General features: G+C 37.6%; 1 protein-coding gene and 1 long non-coding RNA gene across 2 annotated transcripts in view; one reads left to right on the top strand and one right to left on the bottom strand.

Moving 5' to 3' along the window:
• PRSS12 (serine protease 12) overlaps positions 1-22,011 on the top strand; it is a 77,015-nt gene that overhangs the window by 19,328 nt on the left and 35,676 nt on the right. The window contains exons 2-5 of the mRNA XM_020879782.2: positions 7,667-7,817; positions 15,518-15,696; positions 17,998-18,139; positions 21,093-21,289. Coding sequence (XP_020735441.2) covers positions 7,667-7,817; positions 15,518-15,696; positions 17,998-18,139; positions 21,093-21,289 — 669 coding nt within the window. The remainder of the gene's footprint in view (positions 1-7,666; positions 7,818-15,517; positions 15,697-17,997; positions 18,140-21,092; positions 21,290-22,011) is intronic.
• LOC110128800 (uncharacterized) overlaps positions 20,506-22,011 on the bottom strand; it is a 40,967-nt gene continuing 39,461 nt past the window's right edge. Inside the window, exon 5 of the long non-coding RNA XR_011482552.1 lies at positions 20,506-21,526. This is a non-coding gene — a long non-coding RNA (uncharacterized lncRNA). The remainder of the gene's footprint in view (positions 21,527-22,011) is intronic.

Here is a 22,011-nt window from a genome sequence, read left to right as displayed (position 1 = left end):
AATGGCTTTCTTTTTGTTGCTATCTTTCTGTTTTTGTGTATCATTTATTTTTTCCAAGTATCCATGCCCTATATTTTTCTTGACCTTTATCACAAAGGATCTTTAAAAAGCTTGGAAAATTTCTTGTTATAAAAAAAATAAAGTTTTAAAGACCTGAAAGAAAAGCTTTCCATTTGCAAATATTTTAGATTAATAATCAATGAGTGGTAATATCTAATGTGATGACACAAATGGAAAGGTTAGTCAACTGCAGTCAAATCAGTAAAAATTTTGATTTGCCTGTTTCCTGTCTTCTCACTCGGAAGGTGGGAAATTAGTATTTAGTACAGGCGAAACTTGAGGGCTTGTTTTGTCCAAACTTTTGATTCTATTCAGTTCAGTTCAGTCGCTCAGCCATGTCCGACTCTGTGCGACCCCATGAATCGCAGCACGCCAGGCCTCCCTGTCTATCACCAACTCCTGGAGTTTACTCAACTCATGTCCATTGAGTCGGTGATGCCATCCAGCCATCTCATCCTCTGTCGTCCCCTTCTTCTCCTGCCCCCAATCCCTCCCAGCAGCAAATAGGGTTAATGTAATACTTATTGATGCTTTCCAACTGTGGTGTTGGAGAATCCTCTTGAGAGTCCCTTAGACTCAAGGAGATCAAACCAGGCAATCCTAAAGGAAATCAACCCTGAATATTTATTGGAAAGACTGATGCTGAAGCTGAAGCTCTAGTACTTTGGCCACCTGATGTGACGAGCTGACTGATTGGAAAAGACCCTGATGCTGGAAAGATGGAAGGCAGGACGAGAAGGGGATGATGAGATGGTTGGATGGCATCACCGACTCAGTGGACATGAGTTTGAACAAGCTCCTGGAGATGGTGAAGGAGAGGGAAGCCTGGAGTGCTGCAGTCCTTGGGGTCTCAGAGAGTTGGACATAACTGAGCGACTGAACAACAATACTTAATTAGGCTTCCTGGTGGCTTATCAGTAAAGAATCCGCCTGCCAGTTCAAGAGATGCAAGTTCTGTCTCTAGGTCAGGAAGAGCCCCTGAGAATGAAGTAGCAACCCACTCTGGTTTTCTTGCTGGGAAATCCCATGGACGGAGGAGCCTGGTGGGCTACAGTCCATGGGGTTGCAAAGAGTTATGCCTCAGCAACTAAACAACAATTAGTTAAGTTATTAGTTAACTAAACAATGAGTTAGGTTAAGCAACAACCTCACTAATTTTTTTACAATGAGGGTTGGAATAAATCAGGATAAAAGCAAGAGGAAGGGGAGCACCTACAAAGAGTTATGGTGTTATCATGTTAATTACTGATTTTATCTGCAGTATTTTGTTGGAAACAGTCCTTGGCTGGTGGGCAAGTCACAAAGAATATCGGCTTGGTGCTGCTTCTTTGACAGCCTGCAGGTGTAACAAATTTGTAGGCTCCTGTCAGTGTCTTTCTTCATGTATCTTTCTACCTGTGCTTTTATTATCCCTGAAAATCAGGGAAGAGTAAAATTTTCTGTGAGACTGACATCAGAACACAAAACTGGTACAAATGAACTTATTTACAAAATAGAAGTAGAGTTACAGATGTAGAAACAATCCTATGATTAGTAAGGGGGAACAGTAGGGAGGGATAAATTGGGAGACTGGGATTGATATATACAGACTACTATATATAAAATAGATAATAAGTACCTGTTTTATAGCACAGGGAACTCTACTACATGCTCTGTGATGACCTATATGGGAAAATAATCTAAAAAGGAATGGATATATGTCCATGCACAGCTGATTCACTTTTCTGCACAGCAGACAGAATGGGTGTGTGTGTGCATAATTGATTCATTTTTCTGCACAGCAGACAGAATGGGTGTGTGTGAGAATAATTGATTCACTTTTCTGTACGGCAGACAGAATGAGTGGGTGTGTGCATAGCTGATTCACTTTTCTGTACGGCAGACAGAATGGGTGTGTGTGTGCATAGCTGATTCACTTTGTTGCACAGCAGACAGAATGGGTGTGTGTGTGTGTGCATAATTGATTCACTTTTCTGCACAGCAGACAGAATGGGTGTGTGTGTGCATAGCTGGTTCACTTTTCTGTACGCAGACACAACATTGTAAAACAACTATATGCCAATAAAATTTTCTAAAAAATTTAAAAACAAAAACAAGCTCTGCAGTGGAGATGTGAATTACAGAGATTCTCTCGATTGATCAAAGAATGTAAACTAGCTTTCTGCAAACATAAACTTCAGAAAAGCTGATCTGATTCCTTCTGTCATCTCTTAGTCATCCATTAATAAAAGAGAATTTCAAATAAGGGCAGAGCAACCTGGCTTTATTGCTGTCAAGACAGATTCATATTTTAGATACACCCCAAATATTTATCGTTGGGTTAATGGAAGCTGTCGCATGGTGACAGTTCTAGAGATCATCATGTTATTCAGATAAGCATTTAATCTTTTAAAACTTTAATTTCAGTTTTGTACATATCAGAGGTTAAAAGTATGTAGACTAGATGAGTTATCTTAATTGATTTCAAAGTCTTGCTAGCAAATGCTATTATATATATATGTATAAAATTTTTAAAAATGGGAATGGATTGCCTCTCTTGGTATTACCTTGCTTAGATGTGGTAATAATAATTGTTTTGAAAATGACAGCCTAAGATATTGGAGTAGGAAAGAATCTTCAAGCATCCAGACTTCTTTTGTGTATCAGAAGGAAGGACTTAGAGACTTGTTAGAGTAATTTGCAGCTGAGTGCAGACTGGAATCCAAGTCCCACTAGATCACAGGACAGACACACTTCTTTCACATAACCATCCAGATTCCTGTTTTATGTCTGTAGTATTTGCCCATTTTCTTCTAAAATCAGCTGTAGATAAAGGCACATGCCTAGCATTAGTTATTCAAGGTTAATTAGAAAGATTACCATAGCTAATCACCCTGTTCTGATCTAATGTTTTGATTTCCTTGAAATTTACATAATCCATTATGTTTGTCTTTTTCTTCCACATCCACCTTTATTGATTTCTTCCATTTTTTAAAATCCTAGTGCTTTGATAAAAATTAGCCTACATTAGATAAACCTAACCTTGAGCATTGTACTTCCAGAGGAAAAGGAGTCGCAAAACAAGCCCTGTTTTCTGAACTGGGCCTTATTCCCGTTTATTGGAGTAATGTCCGTTGCTGAGGAGATGAAGAAAATATACTGCTTTGTGAAAAAGACATCTGGCAGGGCGGGGCATGTTCTGAGAAGATGGCAGCTGCTGTCCTGTGTAGCTTTTCCCATGGTAAAAAGAAAAAAAAAATTGTTTTCTTGCTTTACTTTTATTCTGTTTTCAACATTCCAGATGAAAAATGTGTCTTAGTTAAATGTTTTCCTATCGTTTAAATACAGACCTGAGTCTGAATCATCATAGTCTATCAACAATCTAATTAGTGTTTAAAGGAGTTCATCTAACAGTTGGATTTATGGTTGAACTCAGTTTTTTTTTTTAATTAAAAAATTTTTTGGTTGCACCGAGTCTTCACTGCTGTGCGTGGGCTCTCTCTAGTTGCAGTAAGTGGGCTTCTCCTTGAGGTGGCTTTTCTTGTTGTGGAGCACGGGCTCTAGAGCATGCAGGCTTTAGGAGCTGTGAAGCTTGGGCCTAACTGCCCCCTAGCATGTGGGATCTTCCCAGACCAGGGATTGAACTGGTATCCCCTGCATTGCAAGGCAAACTCTTAACCACTGGACCACCTGGGAAGCCCTGACCTCATTTCACATATTTTCTGTTTTAATCTAATTTTTTTATAGGATTATTATATACTGTATTTGAGACACTTATTTGGGTAATGAAAAATTGTGATGGAATCAACTTAAAAATCATCTTGAAACCAAATATAAAATACAGCAACTACAACAAAATATTTTCACTTTATAGAATAGAATAGACTCATAGTATTAGTGTTCTCCTTTGAAGATAGCACATTCCATAAAACAATCACCACCTTGGACAAGGGCTCTTTCTATGCATGATGTCCTAGGCATTCAGTTCAGTTCAGTCGCTCAGTCGTGTCTGACTGTTTGTGACCCCATGGACCGCAGCATGCCAGGCCTCCCTGTCCATCACCAACTCCCGGAGTTTATCCAAACTTATCTCCATTGACTCGGTGATGCCGTCCAGCCATCTCATCCTCTGTCGTCCCCTTCTCCTCCTGCCTTCAATCTTTCCCAGCATGAGGGTCTTTTCCAATGAGTCAGCTCTTCGCATGAGGTGGCCAAAGTACTGGAGTTTCAGCTTCAACATCAGTCCTTCCAATGAACACTCAGGACTGATTTTCTTTAGGTAGTACTGGTTGGATCTCGTTGCAGTCCAAGGGACTCTCAAGAGTCTTCTCCAGCACCACAGTTCAAAAGCATCAATTCTTCGGCACTCAGCTTTCTTTATAGTCCAACTCTGACATCCATACGTGACTAATGGAAAAACCATAGCCTTGACTAGACAGACCTTTGTTGACAAAGTAATGTTTCTGCTTTTTAATATGCTGCTTAGGTTGGTCATAACTTTCCTTCCAAGGAGGAAGCGTCCTTTAGTTTCATGGCTGCAGTCACCATCTGCAGCATTGGTGATTAGTATATGGTTTTGGTATACGGGTGTGTGTATGATCATGTGAAGGGAAGCAGCAGGAGAAGCTCCCTTTGCCAGTTATTTTTCCTTGTTTGGGATATTCTTTCTAGCCTTTTGGTTTCACAATGGCGGGTGGGTTTTCTGGGGTCCATGGTTGTTTTAACGTGTGACCACAACTTGTGGCTGTCACACCTTTTTGGATTTTCTTGGAGATAGCAATGTGATCAGATGTCCCAAGTCTTAGAATGCCAGCAGACAGCCAGGGCAATGGTTTCTGATTTAGTACAAGTATCACGGAAGGAATTGACACACTCCCTCCACAAAACATAGGAAGATCCAAGCTAGGGTCATTCCTGTCAACTGACTGGAAGAACCAATGGAAATGGTGCAGGATATCATACAAGTGTGTGCTTGGAGAGCTACAGTCCTTCTGTGGGTGCAAGGTGCGTTCTGAATCTCTATGCTTAGTAAGTTTTTCCTCTTCTTCCTTTGCCTCTCCACCTCTTGGTAATCCTACCTTTGGCAAATACATGTTTACACATTGCTACATCAGGAATGCTGTGAATCGGGCTCAACAGTGCACTGCTTTTTGTAGATATTGCTGTATTCTGTGTTCAACCTAACTGATAAATATGTTAGCGTTTTTCACGTAGTGAAGTGAGTAAAATTTTGAAAACAATCCTTTTTTTCAGGATCTCTGTCTATTCTTTCTTTTTAAAAAGCTCTCCATTCTCTATAATCTATCCACTTGTTTATACTCTGGCTGCAGAGATAAATTTAAGCTTGGTGTAAGCATATATAAAATATCGAAGATTGAGATAAATTAGAAGTGAGAGTGAAAAAATATGCTTTTATGGTAAATTAAATGAGAATATGAAAACAAATAGCACAAATCAGCAAACACTGAGTCTATCTTAAGTCACAGTAGCAGACCTTTAATATTAATACTTTCTTTTAATGTGGAATTTACATTTAGCATCTTGGCATGTAGTGTTTTTCCAACACTTAGAAAGTAGAAGATCTTATCTGAGTATTGGACATAGGAAATATCAATATAAATGAAAATGTCTGGGAGTTTTGTTTATCCACAAGTTAAATACGAGTCAACTACTTCACTGAAATTTCTTTCAAATGATTTTTTTTTTTTGTGAGTGTATTTGTTGGGAAGATGTGAGATGGTGACTAATTTTGTCTTTGAGCTTCTCTATATTTTCACAAATACTTATACAACCAGTGTAAAAACTACATTTAAAAATAAAGCACAACATTTTAAAAAATATAAGGTAATTATGCCATAATGTTTCTAGGTTGTAGATAATTTAAAATTTCCTCTTGAATTTTTTTGTTTTTCTGTTTTTCCCAAGCTTACCATGGAGGTGGGGAGAGGAGAGGCAGAGAAGGATATAATAATTTAAGAAATTTATGCTGTTTCCATTGGTTTGTTTCTATATTTTCCAAGCTTCTTAAAAGAAAAACATAATAACATGTAAATTTAGGTTTCTTATACATAATTCAGCAATTGTAAATCATAAGAAGCTGCTATATAATGTTGAGAACAGTTATGTTTATTAAACCTACCTTTATTATTTTCCAAATTACAAGTGCTAGTTGACTTATGTAAGAAAACTGTGTTACAAATATCAGAATATGAGTAGATGTACATGTTCACTAATCTAAATCCCTTCTCTGGTGTGATATTTGAATATAAATACAAATATCCAAATACCATTTATTGATAGCTGCTTATACTGTGGAGGAATTAGAAGCATATTTCATGTGGATAAATGATGAGTCTTTGGCAAAAGATAAAACTAAATTCCCTAATAGGGACCCAGCCTGTTCTGAACCTTTGACCATCTCACATTCTTTATTCCAGAAAAATTAGAGGCCGTTCTGTTTCCCAAACACATAGAGCTTTGTGCTTCTGTGCTTTTGTTCATTTGGTTCATTTTGTCTGAATTGCACATCCCCCATGTCTAACGTATGAAATCCCATCCATCATCTTGGCCCTCTTAGCTGCAGCTCCTTTAGAAGGGATTCCCTAATTTCCTCTAGTGGTGGGCAAGCACCTTTTGCACCTGAGCCCCTGCAGGGCCTTCTCAATGGTCTCTCATCTGTACTCATGTTGTCCATATCCCAAGGCAATATACTTAAGGGCAGCATTTGTGCAGTGCCTCTCTGCCTAATAGCAGTTTAAGAAACAGAATTGAAGGAATGGATGTCGATAGCTATTTTCTCGTTGTTTGGGATATTCTTTCTAGGCTTTTAGTCATCACTTGCCAATCCAATCAGTCAACAGATATTTATTACATGCCTTCTCCATAGCTGGGTATCTGAAGTACTTGAGTGAAAGGGAAAGGCGTTCCCTGTGTACTCAATTCTAGACTAAGAAAAAGAGAGAAAAATTTAAAAACTGATGAAGCTAGATAAGGGCATTGTAGACTATAATAAGGAATTTGCATGGGGAAGCCTCTAGTATTCTTCACAGAGAATGAATTGATTCATACACAAATGATGAACTGATTCATACACAGATGAATCTTCAATATTGTTTTTTGAAGGTACTGGCTGGGATGTCCACCAGCGTCTTATATTGTGATAATGTTAACTTTGACTTGATGTTTACAAATGTAAAAATATTTCTATGCTGAAAGCAAGTATGTCATAGATATAAGTGCCATTGTTAATAATTACATGTTGGTAATGCTCAAGTTACTGTAAATAAAAAATCAGTGCTACCCCCCACAATACCATAAAATCAAATGGATTTCCAATAACTTCAGTTTTGAGTGTATCTTTTCTGGTTTCTGAGGTCCTCGGGGAAAAGTGAATTTAGACTGCTTCCTCTTGACAGCTATTTGTATGAGTGTAATGCAAGTTGGAGGGTTTTAATCAATTGAGATTATCATAAAATATATTAGACATGCGTGGGTATGTCCATATCACTGAAGTGGCTTATTAAATATAACTTTATGATTGGGAATGGCAAAGAAATAGAATATGCCTGATCTTCTACAGGTCAGTGTAAATGTGTAGGTTTAATTTGTTGTTAATTTCATATTGCAGGCCCTGCGTTCCCCATCCTGCGCCTTGTTGGGGGGAGCAGTGTGCGTGAGGGCCGAGTGGAGGTCTACCATGCCGGTCAGTGGGGGACAGTCTGTGACGACCAGTGGGATGATGCAGATGCAGAAGTGGTCTGCAGGCAGCTGGGTCTGAGGTTGGTGGTTCTTGTTTTGTTTTGCTTACATTTCCAAGTTTATTACTTCCATACCCAAAGGTAGGTGTGTTTAAATTGCACATTTCTTTGAACAAATAGAGAAAGCCACCTTTTTGATCATTGTATTGGCTTTAGTCTCCTTGAAGAGAATGTCTGTGTACCTGTAGATTTAACCTGTTTGTATCTGAATTCAACTGATTTTGTATCCTTAAGAATCTTAAGCCTTTTACCACTTTTTATCAGGAACCTTTACAGGACTCCCAGGTAGTGGCTAGCCCGGTCAAACGCAGTAACTTATCAAAGTCATACGATGAAACTAGTTGTGAGGCTTTAACTGAAGTTCAACTTCTTTCCCCCAAATATTGTCTAAACTTTTGACCTTTGCTGCCTTATTTGTTAGGTATGTGCTTAGAACAAAGAATGTTTATTAATGTTCAAAGGAAATAATTCCTATGCAGGATATGGCAATGAAGCTTGTGGAAAAAGACAGAAAGCCAGTTTTATATGTTGCTTTAGTTATGGTTACTTTGGAATAGTATGTTATAATTTTGTATCCTCTGATCCCTGTCTTTAGTGATTTTGAACATTGGTATAGCAGGCTTAAAAGTTTCTCTCAAATTATACTGGCAGATCTTCTGAAAGTTGATATTTTACTTTAAATTTGAAAAAAAAAATCACTTAGCATGTTGTGGCAGATAGGGGTGGGTTGATGTGGAGACTTCTCAAAATTAGAACTTCTCAGTTCTTGTTTCACTTTGTCCAGTTAAGCATGGTCTTTGACACTGGAGTGTGATTTTTGAACCTTGAACCATGATTTTTTGGCAATTGTTTTTGCAACTGACCCTCCCCCCCCTACTTTTTCAAAATCATAGGTTAATAATACTAAAGTATTGTAAAACAAAATAAAGATGTTTCAACATTTTACCTCTAAATGCTTCAGTGTGCATCTTTTAAAAGTAAGAACATTGTCCTACATAACCAAATTATCATCACCACTAATGTAAGTGGTAATCATTCTTACATTGTTTAATATCCTGTCATATTCAAATTTCCATAGGTGTTCCCACCATGTCCTTGACAGATGGTTTCTCTGTAGCAGAATTTAGCCCAGGGCCTTGTGGTGCATCTGGATGTCATATCCTCAAAGTCTTTTAATCCAGAACAGTCTCTTGTTTTTCCTAACACTGACTTGTTGCAGAGACCAAAGACAATACCAGTTGTTTTGTAGAATATACTACCTTCTGACTTTGTCTCATTTCTTCCTCCTGGTGTCACTTAGCTTACTCCTCTGGTTCTTGTAACTTCTGAAATGGGAGGCTAGATCCAAGAGTTTGATTAGATAAACATCACTCAAGTATTTGCTTCCCAGGTAGTGCTACTGGTAAAGAACCCACTTGCTAATGCAGGATACTCAAGAGATGTGGGTTCGATCCCTGGGTTGGGAAGATCCCCTGGAGGAGGAAATGGTAACCCACTCCAGTATTCTTGCCTGGAGAATTCTATGGACAGTGGAACCTGGCAGGCTGTAGTCCGTGGGCTCGCAAAGAGTTGAATACCACTGAGCAACAAACACTTTAACTTTCATAGTTTTAAAACTGATTATAAAAATTCATGTTGTAATGTAGAGTTCTTTCTTGAGAACCAAGATTTTTTTTTTCACTTACATAAACAGTTCTTAAACAGACTGTGTTGACAAACAATAGTCTACTACATGGAAAGAGTGTAGAGATAGAATCACAAGGAAGACTGTATTAATGTTGAACATATGTGTGGGTTGAGTAAAGTGTTTACATCTTTTTCAAGCATTTGCTCATTGCTATCTTTTGTATGAGGAGATTTGTGTTTGGAGAAGTGATGAAAAGGAAAAATACCTTCAAATATTCAAGACAGCAAAGATCTTCCACAAGCCTGTGTAATAACCAACAGTCTAGCTTGGTGGAGATTTTTTTTTTATTATAAGTACCCTAGGATCTGAGTTGATGCTGTTCTTTTGCTTTATTTTTCTTTCCTTTGATTTTCTACTCTCATAAGCTTGCAGTACAGCAGTATTCTGCAACTGCTCTTCCCCTAGAATTTGTTTTGCTCACTTAAAGGCACAGTACTTTCAGATGAAATAATTTTTAATGTTACATGTTTCATCTCAGTGGTACTTGCTTTGTTGAATTCCCAAAGGGAGACTATATCATGCCTCCCTGGAGTGCTGGTTACAATTTCTTTGTGATATGCTGTCTTTGTTGACCGTCATTTTAATGGTGGCTGTAGATTTTGGTAGCTGGCAAGCTTCCTAAAACACAAAAGGAATAACTGTACTTAAGATATTTAAATTTGATTAGCCCAGAACTCAGAGAAACATGAGGATCAGGCAAGGAAACAGCCAAGTGTTAGAAAATTGAACTTGAGAATGCATACATATGCAATGAAGTTTCAGGTAGAGACATTTTAACTGGAGTTCCTTTTGTGCACTTAACATTGAAGCATTTCCTATGTCTTTCAGAACTCTTAAAAGTGTAGCTGCTCATGGGACTGTGACATCATATTTTATTCTGTAGATATGCCATAATTTATATAAGAATTTAAAATTTTTGAACCCTTTTTTCTTCTTAGGTTTTTTTTGGCTATAAAATTATCTTACAGAATCATGTTATTCAGTGGTCAAAATAAAAATTCTTCTCATACTCTTTTAAAATATTTATTTGTTCTTTTATTGTTTACTAATTTTTAAAATACTTTATAAACATTATTGGTATGTCAAATTATTGAGCAGAAAGGAGGCCTTATTTAACAGATGAGAAACTTAGGCTCTCTGAGATTACTCAAAGTCCCCAAATTATACTGTGAGTGAGGACTGGAATCTTGAGATTTATGGCTCCCAAAGTAGGATTTTTCCTTTCATGTTACACTGTTTGCAAAATAGGCAGGTATTAATAAGAATAAATATGAATATAGGCTGAAAGAAATAGGGAAGTCAAGAGAGAAAAGTTTATTGTAGGAGGAAATTAATGAGGAGCATGTTTTAGACAGACCACAGACACCTCACTGAAGATGCCTGAAGAGACTGAGAGAAAGCAGAGTGCTTCAGAGTCTGCTCTAAAGCCAGGCAAAGTCTACCATCTAATGCTGGGCAAGTTGTTTAACTTCTGCACCTCAGTTTCCTCATCTGTAAGCAGTGGATAGTAGCATTATGGGGCTGTAGGGAGGGTTGAAAGAGTTAATACATTTGAAGCTGTTGGACCAGTGTCTGGCATACAGTGATCATTCAGTACTCTTCAAAATGCCATTATTGGAGATACAGGGGATTGTTTTCCAGAAAGAAATATGGACTACTGACCTGTAAAAATGAGTTTTTCATCCAAATGTTATGTGTCACAAAATGATATTTGCAGTCAAAGAACCAATCTTTTATAACCTAACAAGTAATTCTTTTTACACAATAGAATTGTGTAACTCAATTCTGTGTCTATTTAAAGTAATAGCTAAATCCAAGGATTGAGTTAGTCAGGTGGTACTTTTTATTTGCTCTTTTTCTATGAAAAACAGACAAATTTTATATGAATACAATCAGAGTAGCTAAATAGGTTTAGAAATGTTTGGATATGGACCAGACATAGGATCAATTCAGTGTTTATTGGGGATTGCTGCTATGTAGGTCAAACAACTTTGCATAAGATAACCTAATAAATTGATGTATTATATCAGAGAACCCCTATTCCACAGATTTAATCTATGGTCAGATGGTGAGAAAGTAGTAAAACTGGGACTGTTACTGCAAACGAACTGCCAGGGCTGGTGTGGACATACTTTTCATAACGGAAGAGAAGAGAACACACAACTTTATCAAATTTACATCGTATTTACTAGCCTTTAACAAACCATGAGTTTTATGTTGCTCTCCCTGGTATCAGACAGTCTCTTGAAGGGCAGAGTCATCCATTTCTTTGGTATTCCCCTGAAAGCCTGTACAGTCCAGGGTACCAGGAAATAGGCTGAAGGACTGTGTGTATTTATAAATATCATCTTAATTTTTAACAAACTCAAAAATTAGCTAAAAAACCTGGTTTGTTTTACATCATGGTTTCCTAGTTAGTGTTTTTTTTTTTGTTTTGTTTTGGTTCTTGAAATTATTGCATTAATTTTTCTGATTAGTTTATTTTAATTAAACATTTTTGTGATCAATAAAATAATGGTTGTAAGCAATGGAAAATATGGAGATACAAAAGGAAAAAAATAAAACACCCAAATGATGTTTTAAGGCTGCATTATAACATAGATGATTTTCCCCAGAGTCACTATCCGGGGCTTCTGAGCTCCCATCTAGTGTCCTCCCTTAAGGAAGGAACACAGTTTAGAGGCTGTTAATCAGGCCTTTTACTTTTCCTAGAACCTCGACAATATCTTTGACATATTTGAAATGTAATGTATTTCAGTTACTCTGTCCAGCCTATCTCAAGTCACTCCCAAGTAATGAGTATTTTACGTTTGTTATTTTTTTCTTGGGAATAGAAAGCCTTTAGTTTTTAATCTTTTAGCCTAGATTTTTAGTGCAAAGGATTTTAAGATATGTAAAAATGCACTGTTACTGTTTTAATTTGATCATTGTAAGTGGAGCATCTTGCCATATGCTCAGTGGCCATGGATATTTCTTCTTCTGTAAATAGCTTGTTTCTCTCCATTACCGTATTTTTGATGTTGGTCATTTTGTCTTTCATTATGATAATGATAATTTATGATTATTTACTTCTAGGAATTTTTTATCTTTGATTGCTGTTATATTTTACAAATATATCTTTAACCTTCTTTGCCTTGTGATCTGATTGTGGTGTATTTTGCTATACAGTAGTTCAAATTCATGTGATTGGTTTATTTATTACATAGTTCAAATTTATAAGTTTAACTTTTTTTAGTCTTTGTTTTCTGATTTCTCAGTTTTTTATCTTGCTCAGAAAATTCCCTTATTACCAAAGTTATAAGAACTATGTTCTTATTATTTCATTGCATTGTATTAACTTTTTAGTCATCTTGTCTTCCTCTTTCCCTCCTTCCACCCTTTCTTTCCTTCTTTCTATTTAGATTTTTAAACCATCTGGAGTTTATTTTTTGTTTCTGAGTTTGGGATCAAATTTTATTTTCTCTCATATTGGTCCCTGGTTTTAATTTAGCACCTAATCTTGCCTCAAGGAATTATACTCACTGAAATTTTCTTTAACAGATCTTTTTCTTTTCTAGCAATTGTCACAGGGCAGAGATCCAAGGAGACGGTTATCTGCCTTTCTCCAAAGCTCTCCTGTCTGGCTCCCCCGTGACCTGCATTAGTCATCCTGTCTCCCCTGCTTCTGTCCTCCAACTTTCAGTGCTCTCTAAATCAGTTTCCATATTTGCTTTCATTAATCTCTTTCCTCTAGAGCAAGGGTCAACAAACATTTTCCGTAAAGGGACAGATAGTGAGTGCTTTAGACTTTCCAATTACTCCACTGAGCTTTGGTGTAGTGCAGAAGCAGCCACAGACAGTAATTTGGGAATGAGTGTGACTTTGTTCTGATAAAACCTTATTTCTGGATAGTAAAATTTGAATTACATATATTAAAATTGCATTCCTGTTTTGGTTTTAAATTCTCAAGATAGTTATAATGTAAGGAGAAAAAAGCAACTTAAATAATGGGGAATAGATGGAGTATTGTTGAAAAGCAAACTAAAAATATAAATACTCTAAGAATTAAATGGCTGAAAAGGGCTGAAGATGCAATTTCTGAAGTCATTTATCATTTTGACAGGCAATCATGATCTTCTTCATTGAAATCTGGGGTTCTAGAATATATGGTATCACTTTGAATTGTGAGAGAAGTAAATTTAGTCAAATAAATTTGAGTGAAGTGATGTTTGGCCATGAGTAACAGAGAACTGAAAATAACCGTGGCTTAAACAAGACATACCTTATAGGAAATAGTTGGGGAGACAGTGGAAACAGTGTCAGACTTTATTTTTTTGGGCTCCAAAATCACTGTGGATGGTGACTGCAGCCATGAAATTAAATGACGCTGACTCCTTGGAAGGAAAGTTATGACCAACCTACATAGCATACTAAAAAGCAGAGACATTCCTTTGCCAACAAAGGTCCATCTAGTCAAGGCTATGGTTTTTCCAGTGGTCATGTATGGATGTGAGAGTTGGACTGTGAAGAAAGCTGAGCACCAAAGAATTGACACTTTTGAACTGTGGTGTTGGAGAAGACTCTTGAGAGTCCCTTGGACTGTAAGGAGATCTAACCAGTCCATCCTAAAGGAGATCAGTCCTGGGTGTTCATTGGAAGGACTGATGTTGAAGCTGAAACTCCAGTACTTTGGCCACCTGATGTGAAGAGCTGACTCATTTGAAAAGACCCTGATGCTGGGAGGGATTGGGGGCAGGAGGAGAAGGGGATGATAGAGAATGAGATGATTGGATGGCATCACCAACTTGATGGGCATGAGTTTGAGTAGACTCTGGGAGTTGGTGATGGACAGGGAGGCCTGGCGTGCTGCGATTCATGGAGTCACAAAGAGTTGGACACGACTGAGCGACTGAACTGAACTGAAACAAGACATGTGAAATGCCAGGCTGGATGAGAGTTACAAGCTGGAATCAAAATAGGCAGGAGAAATGTCAACAACCTCAGATATGCAGGTGATACCACTCTAATGGCAGAAAGCAAAGAGGAACTAAAGAGCCTCTTGATGGTGCAAAGGAGGAGAGTGAAAGAGCCGGCTTAAAACTAAATGTTAAAAAAGCTAAGATCATGGCATCCAGCCCCATTCCTTCATGGCAAATAGAGAGGGAAAAGGTGGAGAAGTAGTGACAGGTTTCCTCTTCTTGGGCTCCAAAATCACTGTGGACGGTCACTGCAGCCATGAAATCAGTAGGTGTTTGCTTCTTGGCAGGAAAGCTGTGACAAACCTAGACAGTGTGTTGAAAAGCAGAGACATTACTCTGCCGACAAAGGTCTGTATAGTCAAGGCTATGGTCTTCCCAGTGGTCATGTCCGGTTGTGAGAACTGGACCGTAAAGAAGGCAGAGTGCCGAAGAATTGATGCCTTCAAACTGTGGTGCTGGAGAAGACTCCTGAAAGTCCCTTGGACAGCAAGGAGATCAAACCAGTCAATCTTAAGGGAAATCAACCCTGAATACTTGTTGGAAGGACTGATGCTGAAGCTGAAACTCCAATATTTTGGTCATCTGATGTGAACAGCTGACTCATTGGAAAAGTCCCTGATGCTGGTAAAGATTGAGGACAAAAGGAGAAGAGGGCATCAGAGGATGAGATGGCTGGCCGGCATCATTGATGCAATGGACATGAACTTGAGCAAACTTCGGGAGATGGTGAGGGACAAGGAGGCCTGGCGTGCTGCAGTCCATGGGGTCACAAAGGGTCAGACACGACTGGGTTACTGAACAACAACAACGAACAAGACAAGAGTTTATTTCTTTCTCCAGAGACCAGAGATAGTCAGCTCAAGGTTGGTATGGTGGTTCCACAGTCATCAGGGCCCCAGACTCTAGCTTGTAGCCCTTTCATTCTTAGTTTGGTACTTTATGGACCGAGATAGCTACAATGGAGTGAATTGATAAGGAAAATTATAAATTAATCATAAGTTTACCTTTGTCAGAGGCAAAAGAAGAAACAGGTCAGACTAAGCTTCGATCTGACTTATGTTTTTATGTTTGTCCAGTGGCATTGCTGAAGCATGGAGTCAGGCGCGTTTTGGGGAAGGGTCTGGCCCAGTAATGTTGGATGAAGTACGCTGCACCGGGAATGAGCTTTCTCTTGAGCAGTGTCCGAAGAGTTCCTGGGGAGAGCATGACTGTGACCATAAAGAAGATGCTGGTGTGTCCTGTACCCCTCTAACAGGTAGGAACTTCACCCTGTCAACCTAGCCACTCTTGCCTTCGCCCCTATTTCGGCTTAACTTCCCTGCTCAATTTAGCTAAGATTACTAAATGAGCTTACAAATAAATCCCCCAAATAAGACATAAAAAGAATATATACTGTATATTAAAATGCTGTCTCTTTATTTATAGATATTTCTGAATTTTCAGTTTAAAGCTGCACAATCCTATAAAGTAATTAAGAACATATGATCTTGTTGCAATATATAGTACCCAGTAGTCAGAATCAGTGTACAATGATAAATTTAGGATATTAGGTATTATAATTATATATTTAATCCATTCACTTATTAGCCTGTCTTGACTCTCAGAATGTGTTTATAGCTGGTAAAACTATTTTGATGGGATTGTTGATTAAAGCACACTATTAAAGAACCAGGTTGACCTTTGCTGTGCTGAATATTCAGACTGTTCCAAATAACGGCATGCTGGTCAAGCTATGTCTTGTGTTGCAGGAAGGACATGTCTGAGTATATGTGTATGTACTTAAACGTTTAGGGGGAAGAAGAGAGAAATGGACGGGCAAGAGAAGTTGGGTCATCACAAATCTATTGTTTCTGTAGCAAAAAGAGCTTGAAGAGAAAAATTAGGGTTTTAATATTTCTTTAAAAAAGTCAAATGAAGTACTTCCGAGAGACTCTGAAATGCTCAAGGTCTGCTTTTTTATTTACATAGTTCTGTACACACTGTTGTTTTATTAGAATAACACATTTACACACAAAATAAATAGAAAGTTTATACCAGATTGTAAGCCAGAGCACTTCATCTTCTTGAGCCTCCATTTCCTCCTCTTTCAAATGAGGATAGTCTTGTAGTGTTGCTGGTCAGATGAGGTAACAGGTGTAACAAGGCTTTGCAAACAGTGAAATTTTATATTAATAATGATTCTATTGCTAGGAGACCTTAATTTGAATGATCCCAGAGATTCATGAAAAGTATGACTTTCCCCCAAGATTATATATTTCATTTGGGAGGAGGGACAGTGTTTGGATTATTTTGGATGGAAATGGCCTCTTATATTTTTTGGGGAATGAATTTATTATATTGTGTATCTGCTTAGAAGCTTTTTACAGGATTTTCTGGGAATTAAGTATTCATCTAATTTCAGAAGATTCAATTTAGATTTGATTTATCGATAAAAGAACAAAGGCAAAACTTGCACCCCAGTTTTTATTCCCTTCTCCAGGGGATCTTCCCGACCCAGGAATCGAACCCAGGTCTTCTGCATTGCAGGCGGATTCTTTACCATCTGAGCCACCAGGCAATCCTTTATGAAAGCCTAAGGAATCATAATAAATACTTTGACGTGATAGATCACTCTTTAACCAGGATAGCTTTTTCTGTCTTCATATTTCAGTACTTTTTCATTCACAGTTAAATTTTTCAGCTATTTCCAAGTTACTGTGTTTTTATACTTTTTAAATTTAAATGACAAATATTGCTCGTACTTAAGGAGATTAAGGAGAAGGCAATGGCACCCCACTCCAGTACTCTTGCCTGGAAAATCCCATGGATGGAGGAGCCTGGTGGGCTACAGTCTATGACTGAGCAACTTCACTATCACTTTTCACTTTCATGCGCTGGAGAAGGAAATGGCAACCCACTCCAGAGTTCTTGCCTGGAGAATCCCATGGACGGGGGAGCCTGGTGGGCTGCCGTCTATGGGGTCGCACAGAGTCGGACATGACTGAAGCGATTTAGCAGCAGCAGCAAGGAGATTAAAGCCGTAAGAAATTTCCCAAGTATTATTTAATCTGGAGAAATCTAAATAATTACTTTAGAATTACATCAGAGTATATTTTTCTACTGAGACACAGGAGTACAAGTGAAAGGGAAAGCATTTTGTTAGGACAGATATGTGTTCTGACTTGGTTCAGGAGCAGCCCCATTAATGACCTCAGATCATTGAGCACAGTTCTGTGCTTGTGTGCTGAGGCGCTTCAGCTGTGAACGACTCTTTGCAACCCTATGGACCGTAGTCCCCCAGACTCCTCTGTCCATGCGATTCTCTAGGCAAGAATCCTGGAATGCGGTGCCGTTTCCTTCTCCAGGGGATCTTCCTGACCCAGGGATTGAACCCAGGTCTCCAGCATTGCAGGCAGACTCTTTACTGTCCGAGCAACCAAGGACAATTCTAGTAGGAGTTTAAAAAAAGGCCTAGAGAGCGATCTGGGTCGGATGCTATTTCTCATGAAATTAACACGTTGCTTGGCCTTTTTCCGGTTGTTATTCGCTCAGTCTCCGTGTCTCCTTCTTGTCGCAGATGGCGTCATCAGACTTGCAGGTGGTAAAGGCAGCCACGAGGGTCGCCTGGAGGTGTATCACAGGGGCCAGTGGGGGACTGTCTGTAGTGACGGCTGGACTGATCTTAATACCTATGTGGTTTGCCGACAGCTGGGATTTAAGTAAGATCTGTTGATACGAGATAGCTAAATGCCAAGCTATATTTTTAAAAGTCTTATTTTGTTATCCTTACTTGTAATGTGTGTAATACTAACAATATATATTCTCAATCATTATCTACCTGTCTATTCTACCTACCTTCCTACCCCTCTTATCTACCTATCTATATATGGAAGTTCAGCAATTAAAAAACAATAACATTCTCTTCGATGATAAATACCATATCTTGCTGTTTTTCTCATTTGCCTTTCCTGCCACCATCCCCCTTTTTGAATAACTGGAGCCATGGATGACCTTTAAGTCCCATTTTGTCTATTTAAGTGAGACTGTATGCTATGAATGTTCAGTTTTATCCTGATGCATTGCTGCTATTGGATGCTGTTAGTAATAACATCACTGTGTTTAAAATTGCAGAGAAGTCCAATGTCAAATTCTTTGGTATTACATTATTTCCTTTCTCATAATGTGATGATAATTATCACTTTTGTTTGAGAAAAACAGCTTTCTTGTCATGAGATGACCTTTTGAACTCACCCTTGACCTCATTCTCTTAAAAACTGAATATCATACTTTGAGCAATATATTTCATGTCACACACATAATGCATTCCAGAGTAAAGACCTAAATTGCTTGAAGTAATTGCAAATGATGCCTTTGAGATAATCTCTGAATGAAACCCATGATTGCCCATTCTTTCTTATTTTCCGTATTTCTATGTCATACTTGAAGTAATTGTCTCATGTTTAAAAGAAATAAGCAAAATTATATTATTTCTTGAGATAGAATTAATTGCAAATGTTAAAACAAAAATATGCTTTCATTCAAGCTATGTTTAAACATACATTTTTAAAGGTGTAAAAGTAATATAAAATTTTAGAGATATGCAAAAAGAAAATAAAAAACTACCCCTAATTTTTCCGTTATTAAAACTTGTGTATAACTTTGTAACAGCTCTAGTAGTAGATATATAATTTTACCATTCACTTTTTTACTTTATATAACTGTAGTCATAATTTTTAATAGCATAACTGATGATGTTCATACTATAATTTACTTAATATTTAAATTAGCTTAAATTTTCCTGTTGTAAATAATGACATCACAAAGGTATAGATGTATGTGATTGACAAATATTTTGAATTTTCATGGGCAGTGCAGTTAATTATAATTATGAGGTCAAGGGCTATGACATGCTAGCCAAATAAATATTGATATTTAATTAATAAGAATTACTTTAAAATGCCATTGCATTTGCCATTAGTCTGAGAACTGTATCCCATTTTCACAAGTTTAGAAAAATTCAAAAATATTATTGTTTACTGTTCTCATATTTTTCCTTACTAGTGAAAACAATTGAATAAATGCTGAATTTTTTCTCCATTTTTTATTTTTGTTTCACAGATACATTCAGTTTTTCTTGCATATACAGAGTATCAGAACTTAATGGTTCAAAGTGTTCTCAATATTTGTTAAAATTCTAAGTGATTGCGTTAGAAGGTAGAATAGGCACCTGCTACATTTACATTTTAGTTTACAGAGGAATTTCTGAAAGAGAATGCTCTTTTGGAATGAAAAAGAGGGTGAACTCTGGGTTTCTTCATACAAACGAAATCCCAAAGTAAAGTGGCCTCTTGTCTCTTACATAATTGACATGAACGGATGTAATCAGACTGCTGCATTTTGTGGAAACCTGGTGTAAGTTGAAAGTGATAGGAGTATGGAATTTAGGATAATTACTTTTCTAGCTAAGAATTGATTAGTCAGCAAAATAGAAGTCTTAGAATGACACTGATAGTTGTGTTGTTTTAATTTATTGCAATGTTCATTATGTTAAATAAATTTAATAAATAAGTGCATGGGAAAAAATTAGGAAAATTCCTCTTCCAGACCAAAAGATCTCTTCATATTCTTAGTATAAAAATAATAAAATGAAATGGAAGTGACTAACATAAAATTTATGAGTTAGAGTTTAATTATTTATATAGACCAATTGAAAGACTCTTCAGATATCTTTTAGTCCAGGGATTTCTGGAGGCTTGTTTGGATTTTATAGAACAAAAGAACCAAATTGGGGAGAAGATGAATGAAGGTAGAGATTGACTTATTTGCTAATTTTTAATTTAGTGAATCTTTCCTATTTCTACAGTGTGTATATATATTATAATACACTTAGACTTTTTCAGTAGGGCAGTGTTACAAATAAGGTCAATTGAAACACAAATATAATTCATGAAAGTTTAAAAAATCAGATTTTTTAACCTTATAAAAAGCTAGAAACACTGTTATTACTCTGATTTCGATGGGTTAAAATCCAGGTTTCATCATGGATTGGAATGATGCTTGAGAAATCACTGAACCAATACATATATTTATTTTATTTTTATTTTTTGTTTATTTGTTTTCTTTGACTGCGCCATGCAGGTTTCAGTATCTTAGTTCCACTACCAGGAATTGAACCAGCAACCCTTGGCAGTGAAAGTGTGGAATCCTAACCACTGAACCTCCAGGAAAATCCTCACATGGTTTATTTTGGAAGACAGGATAGGAAAGGGGCTTAGAGAGCTAATGAAATCAACCGCACTCAGAAGGCTTTCAGAGGCTGATATGAGTGTTCTCCCTTTCTGGTGCACTGTTTTATTTCCACGGTCAGGAATTTGACATTTATCTGTCTGCATTCTCTCTGGATAGTGGGTTAAATTGTAGACAAAACACAAGAGTGGTTGGGGGAATAGGATTAATCATCCACTCATTACCCATTCAATCAATCAAATATTGTTAAGATCATCAAAATATATGATATAGTGAACTCTACTGTTAGAACTGAATTCTCAGGATAGGAGAAAAAACAAATACCCTCTGAAGTCATGACTTAATGAGGTTGCTTGTTTTATGGTTTGTGGTTCCGTAAAACAAGAGACAGCAGTTGTGAGCATGATGTTTATTTTATTGCCACAGATATGGCAAACAAGCCTCTGCAAACCACTTTGAAGAGAGCATGGGACCCATATGGTTGGATGGTGTCAGCTGCTCAGGAAAGGAAGCCAATTTCCTTCAGTGTTCACGGAGACCCTGGGGAAGCCATGACTGCAGTCATCGGGAAGATGTTGGCATCTCCTGCTACCCCGGCGGGAACGGATTCAGATTCTCCATGGGTGAGGTCCTGCCACAGCTCTTGAGTATTCAAAATCCAGTAGTCACTGCACATCTAGCCGCTGGTCCGGAATGTGAAACATTTCTCATCTCTGGCTTTTCAAAAAGTCTGTTTCCCCAGATGCTCTAATTTTTAGTAATTTGATTTCAGAGAAAAATAGTCTTTGGAGTCTTTCCACCAATGTTACAAAATTTTACTCCAATTTTTCTCTACCTATGAGCCTGCATTTCTCATGTATCTGAAAGATGGAAGAAAGAAACTGCAGTGTCCATTCTCCAGCTGGTTAGTCACCTATTCTGCCTCTCATTTTCCTTGAATTCTAATGAACTGTTTGAGAAAGGATTGAAAATAAATCAGAACAAAATCATAGGTCTCTTTCCCACCCTCCATGATTCATTTGCCTTTAGTCCTGAGGCCTTGTCAGTCATTGCTTGCCAGCCAACCATTGCTGTGTCCTAACCTAGATCTTTCAAGTTTCTCACTGGACTCCAAGGTGGTCCATTGGAGTAAACAGCCCACCTATCTTTCTAAGATATCCTGTTACTAAAAACCCATTAGCATCACTTATTACCCCTCATTCCAAATTTCTTCAGACTTATAGTCAGATAAAAGGTACTTAGCTCATCTAACAGTCTAAAATATTTGTGTGTAGTGTTAATCACTCAGTCGTGTCCAACTTGTTCGACCCCATGCACTGTAGCCTGCCAGGCTCCTCTGTCCCTG

Source organism: Odocoileus virginianus, chromosome 21, assembly GCF_023699985.2.
Source record: "Odocoileus virginianus isolate 20LAN1187 ecotype Illinois chromosome 21, Ovbor_1.2, whole genome shotgun sequence".
In the NCBI taxonomy this organism is placed as follows: Eukaryota; Metazoa; Chordata; class Mammalia; order Artiodactyla; family Cervidae; genus Odocoileus; species Odocoileus virginianus.
Note: the sequence above shows the minus strand (reverse complement) of the source record. Positions and strands in the feature narration are given on the sequence as shown.